Consider the following 18,763-nt stretch of genomic DNA (forward strand, 5'->3'; position numbering starts at 1 on the left):
CTCTTGTTCAGCTGGGTGAGGACATTTTCCTTTCATGATGTGAAACAATAATTTGGTTTAAATCACAGCTTTAAGTTATATGAACTCACAATTTAAGATTAACCAACTATCAGAACTTTAAACCACAACGATTAGACCCTGTGCCTAATGAACTTTAATTTCTGAATTACAATAAATTCAGCATTTCATTTTCAAGTTGAACCACGTTCAAATGTTTTTCCAGTGTACCATTCGTGCTTTCATCTTAGCCGATGATGCAGTTTAGATCCGAGGTTTATGTAAGAACCCGGAGGTCCCTGCGGTCGGTTTTCATGCAAAACAGACATTAGAGGCTCTTATCAGCTCCGACTGAGGCCCGCGGCCAGGCGGTTTCGTAAGCCACTGGCTGCTGTTTCGCTCTCGCCGGATGTTCTGTCCACCAGTCGAGCCTAACAGAGCGTGACTCTTCTGACCAGGAGTGGCCGAGTCCGCGAGCCGCTTTGGAACGAAGCAGCTCCATGTATGTCCATGCGATGCTTTAAGCCTCTCGGGTTCCTGAACCCTCAGCCTGGTGTTTATTCATGTCTGACAGCCTCAGGCAAAAACCAGTGTTGGAATAATTTTACCCCTCTGTGGTGTTTTAGGACCTCAGCTCTTTCTGCTTGACTTAATGTCAGAGTCTTAATCAGTCTGCGGCTGATCTGGTGATTATTTTTTGAGGGTAACCAATTAATAATTTGATTGCAAGAGATTCTTAATAGAATTTTTTTTTTTTTTTTTTTTACAGAATTTGAATAGAACATTTTTGCAAAGGTTTTGTTTTTTTAAAATGTAAAGTGTATATATTTTGTACAGTTTTGGCTTAATTACAGCTCTCCTTTGTTTCTAAGTCTGTACCCTCCAGCTAACGATTAATCGATTACTAAACTAGTTCATCACGATTAACCCGATTAACCATTTCACCCCTAGAAGAAACGACGTGACGCCTAATCGGTTGGAAATGTTAGAGGCTCAGCACGGTCACTGCGACCTTCCCATGATGGTGGTCAAGCTCTGAAACACTTTCACAGGTCTAATGGGTTGTAAGGAGGCGGCTTAATGAGCGCACGGGCAGTCGCCCTCACGTGGGCGGACGGCGGACTGTTTTACACACTTGCTGCAGACTTTCAGCAGAAACATCAGAGTAAAAATGTGCAAACTGCTGTTTTCGTGGAGAAGGAGCAGATCTGGAGCCGCTTCTCTGTGTTCGTTTTGTCCCTTCCATCTTCTCTCCGGCTGTAGCTCCCTCATGTCCCTGTCCTCATGCTTTGTCACTCTGTCTTTCCGCCGAGACTGGTCCTCCGACCCTCCTCTTCCTCACGTGTCTCCGCTGGCGGCTTGTCACCACCCTTGCCCTCCTAACATCGGAGGAAGGGGTCGTGTGTTGCTGAGGGCGGAGGACGCCCTTTCTTTCCCCCCGTGTGTTCTCATCCCCTCCATCATTGTGACGCCTCTTTCCACCCGTTCCTACCACGAGACGAAGGTCATTCAGCATGCGATCAGCCTTCTTAGCCGCATCTCCGTCTTCCCTCTCCTTCTCCGCTCCTTAATGCCGCGCGGCGCCTCTTTATGGGAGCAGCGCTCTCGCTTTCTTTCCCAGCTCTCATTTCTCTAATGGGACAGATCTGGCCCAGCTCCCAAGGTCAAAGCAGGTTTTTTTTTTTTCGGAGCGCCCGGTCCAACTAACCTCATTTGTGTGGACTGACTACTGAAATATTCAGCGCTGGTCGGAGACAGGAGACGAGCGCTCCGCGGTGACAGAACAGGCTGAATCGCATGAAAAGAGGAGCTAAATCAAAAGAAGATTCAAAGGTCTTGTTTAAATGTTTGGTTACCCCAAAACTGATCTGAGAGTTGCTATGAGTATTGGCAGTAATGTGACGCCGTAGTATTATCTCAAGTCACAACATGAACTTTATTTTTGTTCAGTCAGGCTAAATTTCTGCAGAGAATCAAACTGGGTTTAGGTATAGCCCTACTTTGATTCCTTCTCTCCTTCCTCTTTTCTTTCTTTTTTCATTACTTCCTTCCTTCCTTCTCTGTTGTTTTTGCAGTTTCCGTAATTAAAACCTGAGAGCTGTAGAAACACCTACCACAAACTTTGCTTAACTTTTTGTTGTATGTTTTAATGTATGTTCTTAGGGGAAATATGCACGAAATCAGAAATTTTGAAATAAATGATTAAACTCAACAAATTCATCTGAAAGTCATCCTAAAAATTAAAGCGCAGTTGTTTTCCACCTACATTGTTGCTCGGCACAAATGGGTCTTTCAAATAGACAATGACCTCTTCTGGAGTATTTTTTATTTTTTTAATTTATTCGCAGATTTCCTCTTCCTCATCACCTATCCTCTAACACCAAAGGTGTCGCCCGTTGTTTTCCTCCCCCTGTCCGATCTGCTCTCCTTCAGAACTTGAATCAGAACCCTCGTACGCTGCTGCCCAAGTTTTTCGGCCTCTACTGCGTCCAGTCGGGCGGGAAGAACATCCGCGTGGTGGTCATGAACAACGTGCTGCCCCGCGTGGTCCGCATGCACCTCAAATACGACCTGAAGGGCTCCACCTACAAGAGGCGAGCATCCAAGAAGGAGAGGGAGAAGGCCAAGCCCACGTTCAAAGACCTGGACTTCATGCAGGACATGCCGGAAGGACTGATGCTGGACCAGGACACGTACAACGCCATGGTTAAAACTCTACAGAGAGACTGTCTGGTGAGAGACATGTTTGTGTTTCATGCTTTCATCCATAGGAGGTGAAGACTTTATTTTATTCAGAGCCTCTTTTATGAGCAGGACTTTTTATAAAGCGCTGTGTTTGGTAGTAAATCAGCTCCACATTTACTGGCTCTGTGTTTTGGAAAAGTGTGTCTGCGCAAGATTGTTTTTCATATACAGATGCAGACATATTTATTATCGCCTCTGGTACCGGCGTGTATGGAAATAATCTTTTGTTACTGCAACACAATCTAACTGAACACTTTTGCAGAAAATTCATCCCTTATTGGGAAATAATTGTTTGAAACAAAGTCACCAGCGGCAAAGTTATTGGTACCCCTCCTTGTAATAATTTTCAAAACCTCCAACCCCAGATATTATATATGTGTCTGCAGTGAAACAATAACTTTTACCTGGTTTGATATTTCAAAATTTTTATAATAATTTTTTTTTTTTTTTAATTTCCCAATTCCTTTATTCAGGTTTAGGTGTCACATATTTGTGAGCTGCTGCGCGTTTAAATGCGTCCGTATTTGTTCTGTGCTCAGGTGCTGGAAAGCTTTAAGATCATGGACTACAGCTTGCTGCTCGGGGTCCACAACATGGACCAGGCGGAGAGGGAGAGGCAGATGGAGGGGTCACAGGGCGGCAGCGACGAGAAGAGGCCCGTGGCCCAGCAGAAGGCCCTCTACTCCACCGCCATGGAGTCCATCCAGGGCGGCGCCGCCTGCGGAGGGTCCATCGACACTGACGACACGTGAGTTTAACCGGCTGACCGGCGCACTGACAAAATGGCCGTCTTTGCACTCTGAAATACCAGGGTATCAGAAAACCATAGTTTAAAAAAAAAAAAATCTGAAAACCTTGTGGAATTGTATCTTTTCATATGATTTTTTAAAAAGTTGAGTTTCATTTTCTATCATCAGTGCTAGAGATAAAGTAGAGCGTTGGTATCAAGACTGTGATTTCCTGCGCGAAAATGAGATAATTAATTTATTTTTGTTACAGGTTAAAGTTTTTATGACAAACTAATTACAGAGCCGTCCTCGCAAATCATCAGTCCAAAAGTATTCGTGAGCCAAAGAAAGAATTTTTAAAAACTAAAATCACCAAAAATATGATTCAAAACAAACCAACAAAAAATGACCCACTCAACAAAAAATAAAAGGGAAGTAGCATGATCTACTGTAATTAGACCAATATTTTTGTTGGAAGGAGATTGCAGCTCCAAAACTTCAAATGTTTTTTTTTGTAAGTTTTCCTTGTTAATTGAAAGGCGTCCAGCAAAAATATACTCAATCTGTTCTCAGCAGTACAAACCAGGAGGTAGGCCAGCCTTCGTTTAGCCGGGTTTTAACGCGGCAGTTAAAAGCCGATTTGGGAGCACCAAGGCGTACCGCAGCTGCCCTGACGCAGACTGACAGAGCCGAGGCTGCCGCTCAGTCTGACCGCCACCCAGATCTGTTTTCACGCTTTTAACGACGGATGTTTCATTTCCGCCTTGCTTCCTGTCTGATTCCAGGATGGGTGGCATTCCAGCGGTAAATGGAAAAGGAGAAAGGCTTCTTCTCTACATCGGGATCATCGATATTCTGCAATCCTACAGGTGACCCTCCTTGAAATCGAGTTGAATCGTAAATCAGTGAGCCTTACCCCGACTTTTCTCAGACGCGATCGCTTTACGCCACGCATTTACTGCATTCGGCCTGCAGGCTCGTTGGATGTTCACTGCTTGCTTGTGAGTTTCCCATATTAGATCTGCTTAACATCATCTAACCTCTGCTCTGCTTTGTTTCTCCAGGCTAATAAAGAAACTGGAGCACACGTGGAAGGCTTTGGTTCATGATGGGGTGAGTTTATAAGGTCCTCACAGACGTTTATGTGTCAGATACACCAGCTCCTTTTGCACAATTTGCACACAACAATGTTGTTTCCAAGCATCCCATCACATTGTTTTTCCTGAAACAAAAATGAACCCCCAAGTAAACCAAGAAGTGGCTTTCTTAACCATTTATGGACATTGCCAGGGCGTCAAATACAAATACAACAAAATACAAATGTTCCGGCTCAGGATTTATTAAATTAATTAACTTTAATTATTTTTAGCCTATTAAAATCAATTTGTGTGATTAATTAACTGAAATGAACGTGTTAGATGCACCTAATGTTACTGACAGCGATTTTATGGCTGATCTCTGTAAATGATGTCCAGTGGAAATTACTACTCAGCTTTATACATCAAAAATATCCTAAGAGGACCGAGAAGTCTGGAAATATGGGTCTAAAAAGCTGTGGATATTGACACAAATAATGATCAGGAAAACAAACTCTCTATTGCAAAAACACAAAGTTTAAGTACTTTTGGTTTAGTTTTGCGTGGAAATATTTTAGGACACTTGAAATAAGACAAAGCTAAGTTAGGATTATCTTTACAGTAAGATAAATTACTAGTTCCACTGGTAGATTTCTTCACTTATAACAAGATGACATTTTCCCACGTTATAAATGACATAATTAGTATAATTAGTTGTTTTTTTTTCATTAATATTGAGGACAGATTGACTTAAAATAAAGTCCTTTATCTCGCTGAAAAGCTACTTATAAGTTAGTTTTGTCTAATTTCTGTAGAAATTAGACAAATGCTGAGATTTTGTGTATTTGCAGAGTCCATTTAATGAAACTGTTAATTTTGAATACGTGTACCGTGTAGTTCAAGTCATGCAGATGAGTTTGATGGCAGACTATTTTGTTTTCCCGTGTGTTCATGTTCTGCTCGTCGTCCAGCCCTCGGGTTTAGGCTCTCCATCACTCCCGAGTCTGCGCTCGAGATCAAACCGACTCATCGGTCTTCCCTCCCACTCTCTCCCACTCTGAGCCACGCTAATTCACAAGACGCGTGTAGGAGAGCAAGCCGCCTCCCTCTGCGTCACTATGATGAACGCTCCAGACCTTCTTCATATTACACGCGGCTGATGAATGTGGGAAAAGACGTTACTCATGCTGTGTAAAAGTGATGCTGAAGCAGAAACCCAATAACGCGGATTCTCTCTCTCTCTCTCTCTCTCCCCGCTCGCTTCCTCCGTCTCCTTCGGTCTCCTTCTGCGCTCTGTTACTCTAAACCAAACACCGAGTGTCATCTGTCAGTCTGTTGGCAGTGTTATCCCACTGGGCTGATACATAAATAATGAAGCAGAGTGTCTGTTGCCTCGTCTGACGGTGTCTCGGAGCGTCCGTGGCAGACGTGTCTGTGTGCGACGCTCGGGGGAGAGCAGCTTGACCCGGAGGGAAAAAAAATTAAAAAATTACCGAAACGGGACACGGAGAGGGACAAACAGGCAGTTTAATCTGGATCTGATCACTTTATTAACGCACCATTTGTCTCATAAACTCTCCCCATCTCTCCCTCAGGACACCGTGTCGGTCCACCGACCGGGTTTCTATGCCGACAGGTTCTTCAAGTTCATGAGCAGCACGGTGTTCAAGAAGAGCTCATGTGAGTTCACTTCATCACCCAGACACTCCCTTAAATAGTCAGATGGAGCTGAGTGCGGGAAGAGCCACAGAAACACACAGATTTCTCACGCTGTTTTTTATTTTTAATCCTGCCGTGTCTTAATATGAACATCTGATGCAGAAGGTGAAAGCCTTGAGAGGCGCTGCTTAATGTAAAGGGGAAAAATGTCATTTTGATCCCTCTACACTACAAAAACACAAAATCTTACCAAGTGTTTTTGGTCTAGTTTCTAGTGGAAATATTGCAGTACGTATGAAATAAGTCAAACCTAATCTAAAAGTAACTTTTCAGCAGGAAATAGAAGCTTATCTTATGAGCAGATTATTTCACTTATAAGACATTTTTCCATGTTGTAAGTGAAATAATCTGCCAATGCAAGTAGCATTTTTTTTCATCAATATTATGGAATTGTTGACATAAGATAAGCTTCTATTTCTTGCTGAAAAGTTGTAAGTTAGTTTTGTCTTATTTCAGCTGCACTAGAAATTGAACAAAAATAATTGTTTTGCAGAGATTTTGCAAAATCTCTGCAAAATGAAGAAAACCGACTCATCGGTCTTCCCTCCCACTCTCTCCCACTCTGAGCCACGCTCAGAGTGGGAGAGAGCTTGTGGCTCAGAGTGGGAGAGAGTTTTGTGTGTTTTTACAGTGTATTGTTCGTATTTGAAGTTTTTATCACAACTTAAAGAGAAGATGTTTCTCTGAGCTGTTGGAGTCTTCTTTTTTTTGCTAACTTTGGGCTAATACTTTAGTCATATTAGCTTATGTAGACCTCAGCAATGATGGGGGTTTTTTTTTTCGTATCACAAATCATTTAATGCGTCCCGATTGCTTTTCTGTGCGCCGTTTGCCTCAGCTCTGAAGTCCTCTCCGTCTAAGAAGGGCCGCGTGTCGTTGTCGGTGCCTAAATGCGCCGGTCCTGGTGCGGCGTGGTCCGCCAGCCAGCTCGCCTCTGAGAGGGACGAGAACATCTACGACCTGAGAGGAGCCCGCAGCTTCCCAACGCTGGAGGACGAAGGTGAATGTTGTGCCTGCGATACTTACGAAGACATTTGTGAGTGCTGAGCACACCTGCTCCTGAAATAACTACCGGGCAAATATCTTCTGTCTGCACCAGCGCTGTTTGCCCACGTTTTAATATAATGTATCACGACTGCATTTTTAGTAAAATTGTCCAATATTTGTGCAGTATTTTTAAAACAAATAGCTTCATATTCTCTAAGATCAGAGGTTTTACCGTTAGGCAGGTTAAGTTGAAAAAAAAACAAAAAAAAACAAATACCGCCTGCTGAAAGCAGGTAGTTTGGTGCAGGAAAATTAAAAGTGGAAAAAGCAACCTGCTCCCTTACATAAAAGGGGTCCGGGATGTTGCTAATAGTTTGATGATAAAATATATTTCAGAGTTTGTGTTTAAAATGTCTTTTTTTATGTTCCACAGTCATAAGACTCTGGAACGTTTCAACAGACACTTTACGTGGACAAATATGTTTTTCTTTAGTGAAACGCTGCAATCACATCCATTGATCTCAGAACAATTACCTTTTTTTTTTAAGTCTCCAAAAAATTCAGTTAAAATGGATAAGTCTTTCCACAGCATCACCGATTTGATATGATTCCTGAGATCTTTGGTAAATAAAGTCGTAATAAAAATGTAAGCATTGTGCTCTGTCTTTGCTAACTTCTGTCTCTCTTGTGTTATTATTATATATATATATATATATATATATATATATATATATATATATATATATATATATATAAAAAAAGATCCCTGGTTTGTAGTTGTGATTTTGGAGAAGAAAAGCTTTTAGCGCAGTACGTCAAGCCGTGTCGTTTCTCTACCAGGTCGACCGGATCTTCTTCCGTGTACTCCCCCGTCGTTTGAGGAGGCCACCACGGCGTCGATCGCCACCACTCTTTCGTCCACAACGTCTTTGTCCATCCCCGAAAGATCTCCGTCTGACACGGCAGAGCATCCGCGCTACAGGTACACCTTAGCGGACGGCAACACCAGCCAGACACGTTTGGTTGTAGATCAAATGACTTCACAGTACCCACAGAGTCGATGCAGATTTTAATCATTGATTAATACATGCTCTGATATCGATTTGGTTGAATTTGAAGATAGTAAAGTTACAGACTGAAGAAGCATCGGAAAACTACTAAACAAGTGAAACTTGTAAATAAGTCGATTTACTTCAAACATTTAATCAGGTGTTTGTGCGTAAAAGATTTATGAAATACTGAGTCCCAGAGGTGTCAAATATTATATTTATTTTGGATTGTCAAAGACACTTTCGCTGCTTTTTCTCTGTAATAGTTTATCAAAATGAATCTCTTTCAGACAGAGAACAAATTTCTTTTTCATAGATTTAAAACGAATGAGGTAGAGAAATGTACTCTGCTTTATTCTCCTGCTAAGCTGTTTCCTCTTTTATATTAAAAGGTCATTTGAAGTCCTTTAGACTGACCTTTAACTGTATGTTGTGATGTCAGCAGTTTCTAATGTGACCACAGTGTATGGAAAAGTTTACTCCCTCGTAGATTTCCCATTTTTAGGATATATAAAAGCAAAAAAAGAAAAAACAAAAGCATTTTTATTTAATATGTGAAATAAGCTGTGCAAACCAACTTTTTATTATAATGAATGAACTGTGATTTCATTCATCATTGCCTGACCTGCAGAAACAGCAGATGGCTTTACTAGAGCCTGCCAGGCAACATGAAGTAGGCTAAAAGAACAAACTCTGCTGCAATCTAAAGAAATTCACAGAAAGCTGAGAAACCAACTTTGACATCTGTCAGTTTGGAAACGGACACAAACCCATTTCTGTGGCTTTGGGACTCCAGCAAACCAATAACTAAGTCATTATCTAACGTAGGAAGGCAAAATGATTCACAGCAACATTAGTTTTCTTGCTAGGAGCTTAATGGGAGAGCTAATGCTAAAAAAGCCTTGAAGAAGACTGGGCCAGCTATCAGTTTTAAGGTCATGTTGTCATAAGTAGTATTAATAAAATCATCGTTTCAAATGCACTTGTTTTATTTACTCAAGTTGTCTTTGATTGATGACCTGAAACATTTATGTTAATGATTAAAAAAAAAAAAAGAAGAGATGGAAGAAATCTGCTAAGATCATCAGCTTGGTAAAGTGTTTTTATTTTCTAGTTCTACACTCCAGCCAGCTGCTTCAGTTTTCCTCTAAATCCCGTGCTCACAGTGTTTTGTCTGTCCTCAGGAGGCACACCCAGTCTCTCAGCCACGACGGAAGGTGAGTTTTACGAAGCCGGAGCGCTTTTGGCGCCGCGTGTTTTCACAGCATTAAACGTGTCTGGGTGCGGTGGGTGGAGAGGTGCAGAGAAAATGTGAGCGCCTGTGTGTTTACGAGGGTGCTCCCTGTTTCCCCGTTGCCAAGACGTGGCTGCGTGTGTTTATCTGTGTGCATGTCTCATTTCCTGTGTTGTCCTGCGTGCCCTCAGGACCCAGGAGGAGCTGCGTGTGCGCGAGGAGGACCAGCAGACCATCACGGTGGAGGTGGAGCTGAAGAGACACGACAGCGAGCCGACCATCTCCGCCCCGCAGCACTCGCCTGACGCCAGGTGAGCGACGCAGACCATGATGGTCTGACGCTGTATTGACACTTGCTGTGTTCAGTATTAGAAACAATAAAACAAACCAAGCGTTAAAAACGCACTGCGTTGTCTGTAGCATAGAAAACATTTTACAAGCGTATTTTTTAAAACCTTTTTGTTTCACTTAATCATGGTTGTTCCCTTAATTGTTTTCCTTAAAAAATGGATGTCTAAAGCAAACATCCATTTTATTTATTTTATTTATTTATTTGCTATCCGATTACAATCTGCTTACTGCAAAAAATACTGATGGCATTCATGAGAACAGCGCCACCTGATGAAATTTCTTTTTTTTGTTCCTGCTCCCTCCACACTTATTGGCACCTCTGGTAAAACAATAGAAAACAATTTAAAACGCTTCAAAAAATATGTCTTTCTCCTACTGCAGGTGCAAGAATTTATACTGACAAACTTAGAAAAAAAATGTAGAAAGAAAATAATAGGAGAAAATAGGATAATTATTTTGTTTGATTTTTTTAAAATCAATGGCTATTTCATTCCCTAATGACCCCCGATGCTTCACACAATCCCCTCTTTTCACTAAGAGAGTAACACTTAAATGTTTTTCATGGCTGGTTCAAACAGAGGATGAGATCTTTGACCATTCCTCTTGGAAAAATGTTGATTCGGTTACTCCACACCTACCTGGAGCGTTTGGCGCAGAAACCTCAAAGCTCTGATGTCACAGAAGACCTACAAGTTAAAGTTGATGCAAAAAAATAAATAAATAAAAATTTGAATAAACAAAGGGAAGCCTTGTTTAGCAGAGACCGTCTGATGACATTGCTCTGAAACTTTGCAGACAGTGATAAATAAAAGCTCAATCAATCACTCTTTGTGGCTCAGAGTTTCTCCCGGAGCCGACGGCTGCTGGATTAACACACCTGTCACACATGCGCATCTCTAATCTGCTTATCCCGCTTGTTTATTAGAGTGAGGAGTCCATTGTTCTCAGCGGATAACGTGCTGCAGGTGCTGTGCGGGGCTTCTACTGTAATTGGGTTGTGAGGGAAGAGCACACATGCATGCAAATGTGCGTCAGAGTGCGTTTGTTTTGTTTGGATCAGACTCTGGCTGTCGGAGGCCCCAATATTTTTTTTTTGGTGAGGGTGAGAAGGAGGGGGGGCCACATGCTCTATTTGTACTGGGCTGCAGAAGTAGGACAGTGGGTAAGGAGGCCTGAGGGAAGCTGCTCCCATGTAGCCGAGATGACCTTTTTTTTATCATTTCAATTTAGATATTGGATTTGTAATAGGGATCAGGTTTTCTTTGAGCTCTGATTGAGACTTAGGCCAACTTTTTTTTTTTAATTCTAAGAATTAAACGTAGCAGAAAATAATGGATTTACATAAGTATCTTAATTTATGCAGCAAAGTATGTGTCCATAACTTTTATTTGACATTTAATGAGCTCAGTAATGTGCATGAAAGTGTGTATGGATTATCTTCTGATCAACATGGTGGTTCTTACGCTGCGTTCCAGTTACCTGGGAAGTTACCTGGATTTGACGTCAAACCCTAAGTAATAACACTCTAGTTAAGGAGCTGGCTAAGAAACATCATTTTAAGCTTTATTTTCTACACACAAACACCACTTTTAATTTGTTCGGCTTGGAGCTACAGGCGCTACATGTAGCATGAGTTTTAGACGTGCGTCTTATGGAATAACATTGTTTCAACAACAGCTTATTTCTGCTGAGGCGAGGAGCGGCCGTATTAAAACAAGAAGTCGGGCCTTTCGAGTCGTAACCTGGGGCGATTCAGTTGATTTTTTTCCGACTAGGAAGTCAGAATTTCCCATTCTCTAGCAGAACTGGAACGCAGCATTAGTACTGATCCATTTAGCAAGTGTTAGAAAAAGAAGGATCTGTTTTTTTTTTTTTTTTTTTAATTGACCTGCTGATTACAGATCAAAGGAAAACCAATTTAAATCTCTTGCTGATCTATCGGTGCATCTCTTTGTTTAGTTTTACCTTTAAGCCAGCTCGTATTTAAAAAAACACACAAGCAGTTAATAAGATGAAAGGGAAACAGAAGCAGGTTCGGCTGTATTTCTGAGCTGGGTCAGGCGGGGTGTAAGAGTTGTGCTCAAGTGAAACCAACTGAATAATCAGGTTTGATGCCGAGAAGGCAGTGGCTAGACGTATGGCCTGGAGGGCTGGAGGAAAAAAAAAGAAAAGAGAGATGGATGTGAGAAGAGGTGAAGGAAAGGGAATGGCGTGATTGATTAAAAGAGTAAGAGTCAAAGAAAGTCGAGAAACAGGTGAAATGAGAAGAAGAGACAGCAGAAAGGAGAGAAAGCGGGATGAGATCGGGTTTAAAGGAGTCTCTCTGCATGGCAACCATCAGCCTGTCTCGGTCATTCGCTCAGCCAATCAGTTTCCTCTTTGAGATTCCAAGTCGTTGTTTTTGTTTCTTGCTTGGTTTTTTTTCTTCTTCTTCTTCTCGATTTACTGCCCTGCTGCCGCCGTGTCTCCCCGATGCAACTAAACTACAACTCAGAAAGCGAGAAACCGGAGCGGGACCGCCTAAATCCTCCCTAATAGTTGATGATCTGGCCGGGAACAATAAAGGATCGTGGCAGCGAGCAGCCAGCTGGCAGATCTATGAGCTTGCACATCTACGACGCAAACACCCACACACACACACACACACAGCTGCTGAGCTTTAGTCGGCGCCGGTTTTCCTTTAACGGCTTGTTCTCCTGCTCTTTTAAAAGAAAGGAGCTCTTAATGTCAGCAACGGCTGACGGCTTGTGTCTGTATCCAAGTAGATTTAAATAAAAAGAAGAAGAGAGACATGAAGAGAGGTGCAGAGAAATGGCAAAAGAAGCGGCTTAAAAATCCTAAGTGCTCCTTACTTTTTATAGTCGTCTTCTAAATCCAAAATTTTACCTGTCAGAGAGGGCGCATGCACACGCATTTTAATAAATTACATAATTAAAAGTAGTTTAAAATCGATTGTTATGGAGATTCCTTACACACAAGGATATGTTCCTGTTGTTTATATCTGTTTATTTTAGTGATTATTAAAATCCCATAATATTCTCAGAAATGTAGAATATTATGTACTTCCATGTGAAACAGGACGTTGGACCTCTGAGAATAAGCCCGGTCCATCTCTTCTCAGAATTCTGAGACTTTATCTCTGCTTTGGAAATGGCTTAGCCAAAGGAATCTGATAGTTGTAGCCTAAATACATGGATACATCTGTGTGGGCGGCCCTGAAGCGCTGACTTCGTCTGTCTTTTGAGTATCCCCAAATTGACTTCAACCAACAAACTGTTATTTCCTTTTTCTGTTATACTTTTTCCTTCCACTAAACTTTCTTTTTTTTTTTTTAGTTTTGATACAGAGTCGGGCTCTTTAGCAATATTTTTTGTGACTGACGCTCCTTGTGGAAGAAACTGGGAATAAGAGCATGTTGAGAATAATTTAATTTAATTTACAGTTTTTGTAACTTCAGATTTTAAATATCCTCAAATGGGATTCAGCTCATAAACTGTTAAGACTTTATTAGCGCATCAAAGATAACTGAAATGATCTTTTCTAAAAAAAAAAAAAATATGTCAAATATATTTTACTCCCTAAAATTTTTACTTTTTGTTTTCAACTGAATTAATCAAACCAACTTTCTGGTGAGAATTTGATTCACTGAGATGCAGCGGGATTAATTCAGATCGTCTAATCTCACTGCAGCGAGCCCCAAGCCGCGGCCGACGCAGAAGAGGCCACAGCGCCCTCGACCTGTCCGGCGGCGGAGGCGCTGTCCTCCACCGCCCCTGCCGCCGCTCCGTCTCCACCAGAGCCGGCCGAGGAAGCCCCGCCCAGGCCCGAGGTGGTGGTGGTGGAGCCCGACGGGGCCAGCCAGTTGTCCGGATCGGGCTGCACCAGCCAGGCTTCGGTCGACGATGACGATGACGTGCCGGTCTCAGATATCTACTTCGTAAGTTGGAAATCAGCTTCCATCATTTGTTTTTTTTTTTCTATTTTTGGTTGATCAGCTTATCATCATGTGAACGATGCGAGTCATTTTTACTGACCGAGCTGCGCGATGCCGTCCCACAGAGGCACTGAGAGGAGCTGTGGAGGTTCAGCCCGGTATGGGAATAAATGTGTGCTGAGCTCTTGTTTGCTGTGTTAAGTTAATTCACTTTCTGTACTAAGAGAAATGTTAGAAAACCCACAAACGATGCAGTTTGGCAGCTTCAGATTTGAGAGTGATAAGTTTTCTCATCCTCCTTTTAGCAAGGAAGGAAGTGTTTTCCCCAGATTTTCTCTGAACAAACTGTTCAGCTCTTTTATCTGAGCTGTCCTAGATTGTGATAACAGCATGTGAATGTCTCCTTTCCTGCTCCTCCCTAAAGTGATTTTCAACAAGGCTGCAGCAGTAAATTCATCAGATTATAGTCGATTACCAGATGAAGCATTCTGGACATGTTCGGTGTTCATGTCTGTTCCTGTTAAAGCAACAGGCTTTCTTTAGACAGATCTGCACTGGCAGGCAGTAACGCATCCTAAAACTCAGCTGGAAGACCCTGCAAAAGTATCCGCAACCTTTACATTTCGTCAGGTTACATTTGTAATTTGTTTGGATCTAATTTGATCTAATATATTAAAAACAGAAAGTGGACTTCTTTACTCTGACACCCATAAATAAAGCCAGGTGGAACCAAGTCTGCTCAGGAATCACCTAATTAGGTACTTAGGGTCCAGCTGTGTTTAATTGAATTACGTCTTTGAAGGTCTCAGAGGATTGTTAGAGGACAAACAGTATCATAAAAAAACAGTATGTGTGTTAGGGGAAAAAAAAAAAAAAAGCACTGCAGCATATCACCCAGAAAACACCAAAACATGGAGGTGGCAGCATCATCCTGTGGGGATGCTTTTCTTCAGCCAAAAATATAAAATATGTGGCTTTGTCATCAACGCCCTTTTTTTCTGTGGAATATTGCGAGAAATTGCATCGCAGTCTGTGGTTGTGATCTGAAAAGTATTTGTGAGATTGACGAGGAACGTTCCTGCCCGACCTGAACTCCCGCTGGCTGTCCCCTGTCAGGAATCAAACACCCCCTAATGTGTCAACGAGAGAGCTTAATGACAGGCAGGTTAGTCAACGAGCTCCTCGGTTACTTAACAGCGCTCTCGGCCGGCTCGTGTTTCAGAAGGAGGAGAGAAGAGAGGCTCCCTGCGTGCGCGGCGGCGGGGAGTTTGTTTTCTGCAAGAAGCAAAGTGACACTGACGGTGAAGTGTAGCCACTCTGAGACGAGCTGCGGGCTTCTGTTCTGAAGGAGGGGCTTCTAGGGAGCAGCGTCAGCCCATCACAAGAAAGCATGTCTCATTCATATAGATTCAACCTGCATAGGGCTGAAGCGATTAATCGCGATTAATCGTGATTAATCGTGATTAATAATTAATTGATCGTTAACTAAAGGCTGTTTGCTGAAAGAACGACACAGAGCAGAAATTTAAGCAAAACTGTGTAAAATGTGTGCATTTTGCATTTAAGATGAAAAACCTTCTTTATCTGTAAATATGCTCAACCCAGAACTACATTTTTAGTTTCACCTCATTCAAATTCTGTAAAAGACAAAAATAAAAAATCTCTTATTACTCACCTTTTGATACCCAGTTATTAAACCAAAAAATAAACAGATAAGTAGACTATTTTTTTTTCTTTTTTTGTTTTTGCAGATGCATCCTTTGCTACAATCGGTGAAGTGTAGACTAAAGGAATGTTATTGCATTTTAGGAAATAAAAAAAGGCTTAAATGGTCAAATGAAAGATCTGCAGAATGTGCCAAATGTTTTATCTGATAACTAAAATAATTATTTGCAGCCCTAAACCTGGATATTTTATAACAAAAGAACAAATACAAAATGAACATAGACATATGTTTGTGGATAAATCTAATTTGCTCTGGAAATTTTTGTTCTTTATTATTACATTTGGTTTATTTTAAGCACCAAATGTCTTTAGTAAGTCTTTTACATCTGAGTATCACGTTTATTTTTATGACAGGAGTGTTCTTTAAGGATATTAGACCCCATTATCTGCTGCTGGTCTCTTTTCATGTTTAACCACACAACCCTCACTTTACCTGCATTAAGTGCTCTGGATCAAGCAGCAATGGATCTTCCAGAAACTCTAGTTCAGACCCCCCAATAATAAAAGCAGAAACTGAACTGGGATCAATTTACGCAGCACACAAACTGCACAGCTAAGTAATCAGAACCAGTGACCTTTTCCACATTTTTTCACATTATAACCACAAGCTTCAGTGCGTTTTATTGGCGTTTTATGCAAAAGATCAAAACAAAGTAGTATGTGACCGTACAGTGAAAGGAAAATGACAGATTGTTAGTAAATGTGCAAAATTACAAATTTGAATCTGAGAACTGGGAAGCCCATTTGGATTCAGCCCAAGTCAGAACCACTTCATGATGCTTTAACAACTATCGAACGTCACTACAAACTTTGCTGTTTATTCACTGATGTGCTCCGACAAACCTCTACATCCATCCCAGACCAGCTGTGAACCAGTTAAGTGAAGTTAAGAGGTTGCATTGGATTTAATTTTGTGGTATCAGAGTAAAAGTGGCTGAATACAAATGCACGCCACACTTTTAATGGCTTTACCATGACAAAATGTAAAAAGAGAGTGTTGCAACTGGCTATGGGCCTTATCCTAAACAGTTTAGTCATCTTGTCTTATATCTTATTGTGCTGCACATTTCTTAAAACATATCTCATGAGGTAATGGAGCTCACTGCCAAAAACAAAACAAAACAAAAAAAACTCCCCCTGCAGGTTAAAGTTTTCCCTTATGTTCAAATTGTGCTGAAGCAGGATGGATACCTTATGGATAAAAAAAAGAACATTTGACTACAAATCACCGTGAGAGAGAACCTTTTTGATTTATTAATCACAAAAAAAGGAGTTAATCTGAACAGCTTGTGCTTGAGTTCTCTCTGTGTTTTTGCCGTCACCAGATTCATTTCTGCTTCTTTCGACTCTTCGTCCATTCATCCCCTGCCTTTCAGATAACTTCTTTGTCGTCTTCTCTTGCACCGTCCTCCATCTTTGTCTTCACTGTCTCAGTCATGCGTTTGTCCTCATGAGTCACCGCCGAAAGTAGCGAGACGGTGGTGATGAACGAAGGCAGGATATAAAAAGACGCTGAAGTTGTGAACCGCTCCCCTCCCCCATCTGCCCCTCCACTGACTCATCCCACGGATCCCTGCAGGGGACGTCTCACCATCAGGACTGTCATCCATTCCCACCTCATTTCTCATCATTTTCTGTTTTACTTTATTTTCTGTTTTGTCTTTTGTTTTTTTGCCTCTCCGTCTCCCGCCGTGCGCTCTGTTTTGTTTTTGTCCAACGCGTCTCAGCTTCCCAATGGGAGCACCTGGGTGGTCGTTCCCTTCAGGCAAAGGAGGAAATGCCAGTTGTGTTGGCCAGTAAGTGCGCCAGTAGCCTCCTCGCCCGTGTAGCTCCCCTGATCTCAGCCTAGATTGACCCTCTGTTCTTCACAAGAAACAAAGTTATCTAGAGAACCTGCTTGTCATATATATTTTTTTTCTCTTTTGTTGTTCTTTTTACACCGCTGGAGGTTTTTGTGACGATGTTGATCTCCCCTCATAGTGAAGAGTAGGAGGAAGGTAGACCAAAGACAGGCTTTTCATTGCTGTCCTTAGTCGAGTCACATCTGCTTGTTTCACTGACGACGACTCCTCCTGTGCATTTGACTCCCTGACAAGAAGACCTGACTCAGTGTGACTTTACATACCGTAAACAGCACATGTACAGCAGTGTGACGTTTTAAAAAATTTGCCACAATAAAATAACAAACTTTATTGTATTTAACTGAGCATTTATGTGGCAAGGATTCTTTGTCTCCGAGTGTGGCGTACATTTGTGTTCAACCCTCTTTCCTCTGAGGCTGTTCAATGAACTTCTGTACAGCCAGTAGCTGTGGGCGACATGCACTTAAAGTTTTATCACAATATTTAGTGGTACTGGGCTGCACACTGGCGCAGTTGGTAGAGCTGTTGCCTTGCAGCAAGAAGGTTCTGGGTTCAATTCCTGGCCCCGGTCTTTCTGCATGGAGTTTGCATGTTCTCCCTGTGCATGCGTGGGTTTTCTCTGGGTACTCCAGTTTCCTCCCACAGTCCAAAAACATGTCAGGTTAATTGGCCTCTCCAAATTGCGTCCAGAGTGAGAGTGTGTGTGCATGTGTGTGTTTGTCCTGTGTGTCTCTGTGTTGCCCTGCGACAGACTGGCGACCTGTCCAGGGTGAACCCCGCCTCTCGCCCGGAACATTAGCTGGAGAGGCACCAGCACCCCTCCTGACCCCACTAAGGGACAAGGATATAAAGAAAATGGATGGATGGATTTAGCGGTAATATAATAACAACAAAAGTGATGACAAGAGCTATTCATTGCTTCTTTTTCTTTTAGTAGGTAGCTGTGTGGCTCTCACTGCATGACACAAAAATTATAACACCCCAAACACAAACGCGGCTCTTAAAAAATATACCCGTTTCTAATACGCTTCTTTCGGACACCAATCATGATTTAACTGTTTTTTACATAGCGGAGACATTTTTCCCTAAAAAAAAAAAACAAAGTGAAAGGGAGTTCTAGTGAGTCGCGATGCGGCACCTTTCAGACTTCATGTCGTTGAAAATGTTGGAAAACCGTGTAGCAGTTCTTCTGTCCACTTCACAATCATATAAAAACTTTTGTGTTGGTTCACCGAGTTAATATTCGAGCAATAAATAAATACGTTTGAGGTTGTAATGTGAAAAAGTCACTGGTGTGCGAAGATTTTTTGCGGGGAGTGGAGGGAAAAACAAAACAAGCCGCCAGTTGACTTGCTT

General features: G+C 41.9%; 1 protein-coding gene across 4 annotated transcripts in view; it reads left to right on the forward strand.

Annotated features, from left to right (window-relative positions):
* pip5k1ca (phosphatidylinositol-4-phosphate 5-kinase, type I, gamma a) overlaps window positions 1-18,763 on the forward strand; it is a 60,137-nt gene that overhangs the window by 35,736 nt on the left and 5,638 nt on the right. For 2 of the 4 annotated variants that reach the window (XM_015036088.1, XM_015036090.1), the window contains exons 7-16: window positions 2,431-2,730; window positions 3,282-3,490; window positions 4,256-4,339; window positions 4,535-4,583; window positions 6,142-6,226; window positions 7,104-7,265; window positions 8,093-8,234; window positions 9,486-9,518; window positions 9,727-9,846; window positions 13,577-13,823. In XM_015036088.1, the coding sequence (XP_014891574.1) occupies window positions 2,431-2,730; window positions 3,282-3,490; window positions 4,256-4,339; window positions 4,535-4,583; window positions 6,142-6,226; window positions 7,104-7,265; window positions 8,093-8,234; window positions 9,486-9,518; window positions 9,727-9,846; window positions 13,577-13,823 (1,431 nt within the window). Of the gene's footprint in view, window positions 1-2,430; window positions 2,731-3,281; window positions 3,491-4,255; window positions 4,340-4,534; window positions 4,584-6,141; window positions 6,227-7,103; window positions 7,266-8,092; window positions 8,235-9,485; window positions 9,519-9,726; window positions 9,847-13,576; window positions 13,824-13,945; window positions 14,469-17,272; window positions 17,342-18,763 lie in introns of those variants that run through there. The other 2 variants (XM_015036091.1, XM_015036089.1) reach the window with 2 other exon arrangements.

Source organism: Poecilia latipinna, unplaced genomic scaffold, assembly GCF_001443285.1.
Source record: "Poecilia latipinna isolate Pla-1442-1.1 unplaced genomic scaffold, P_latipinna-1.0 Scaffold357, whole genome shotgun sequence".
NCBI classification, from domain to species: Eukaryota; Metazoa; Chordata; class Actinopteri; order Cyprinodontiformes; family Poeciliidae; genus Poecilia; species Poecilia latipinna.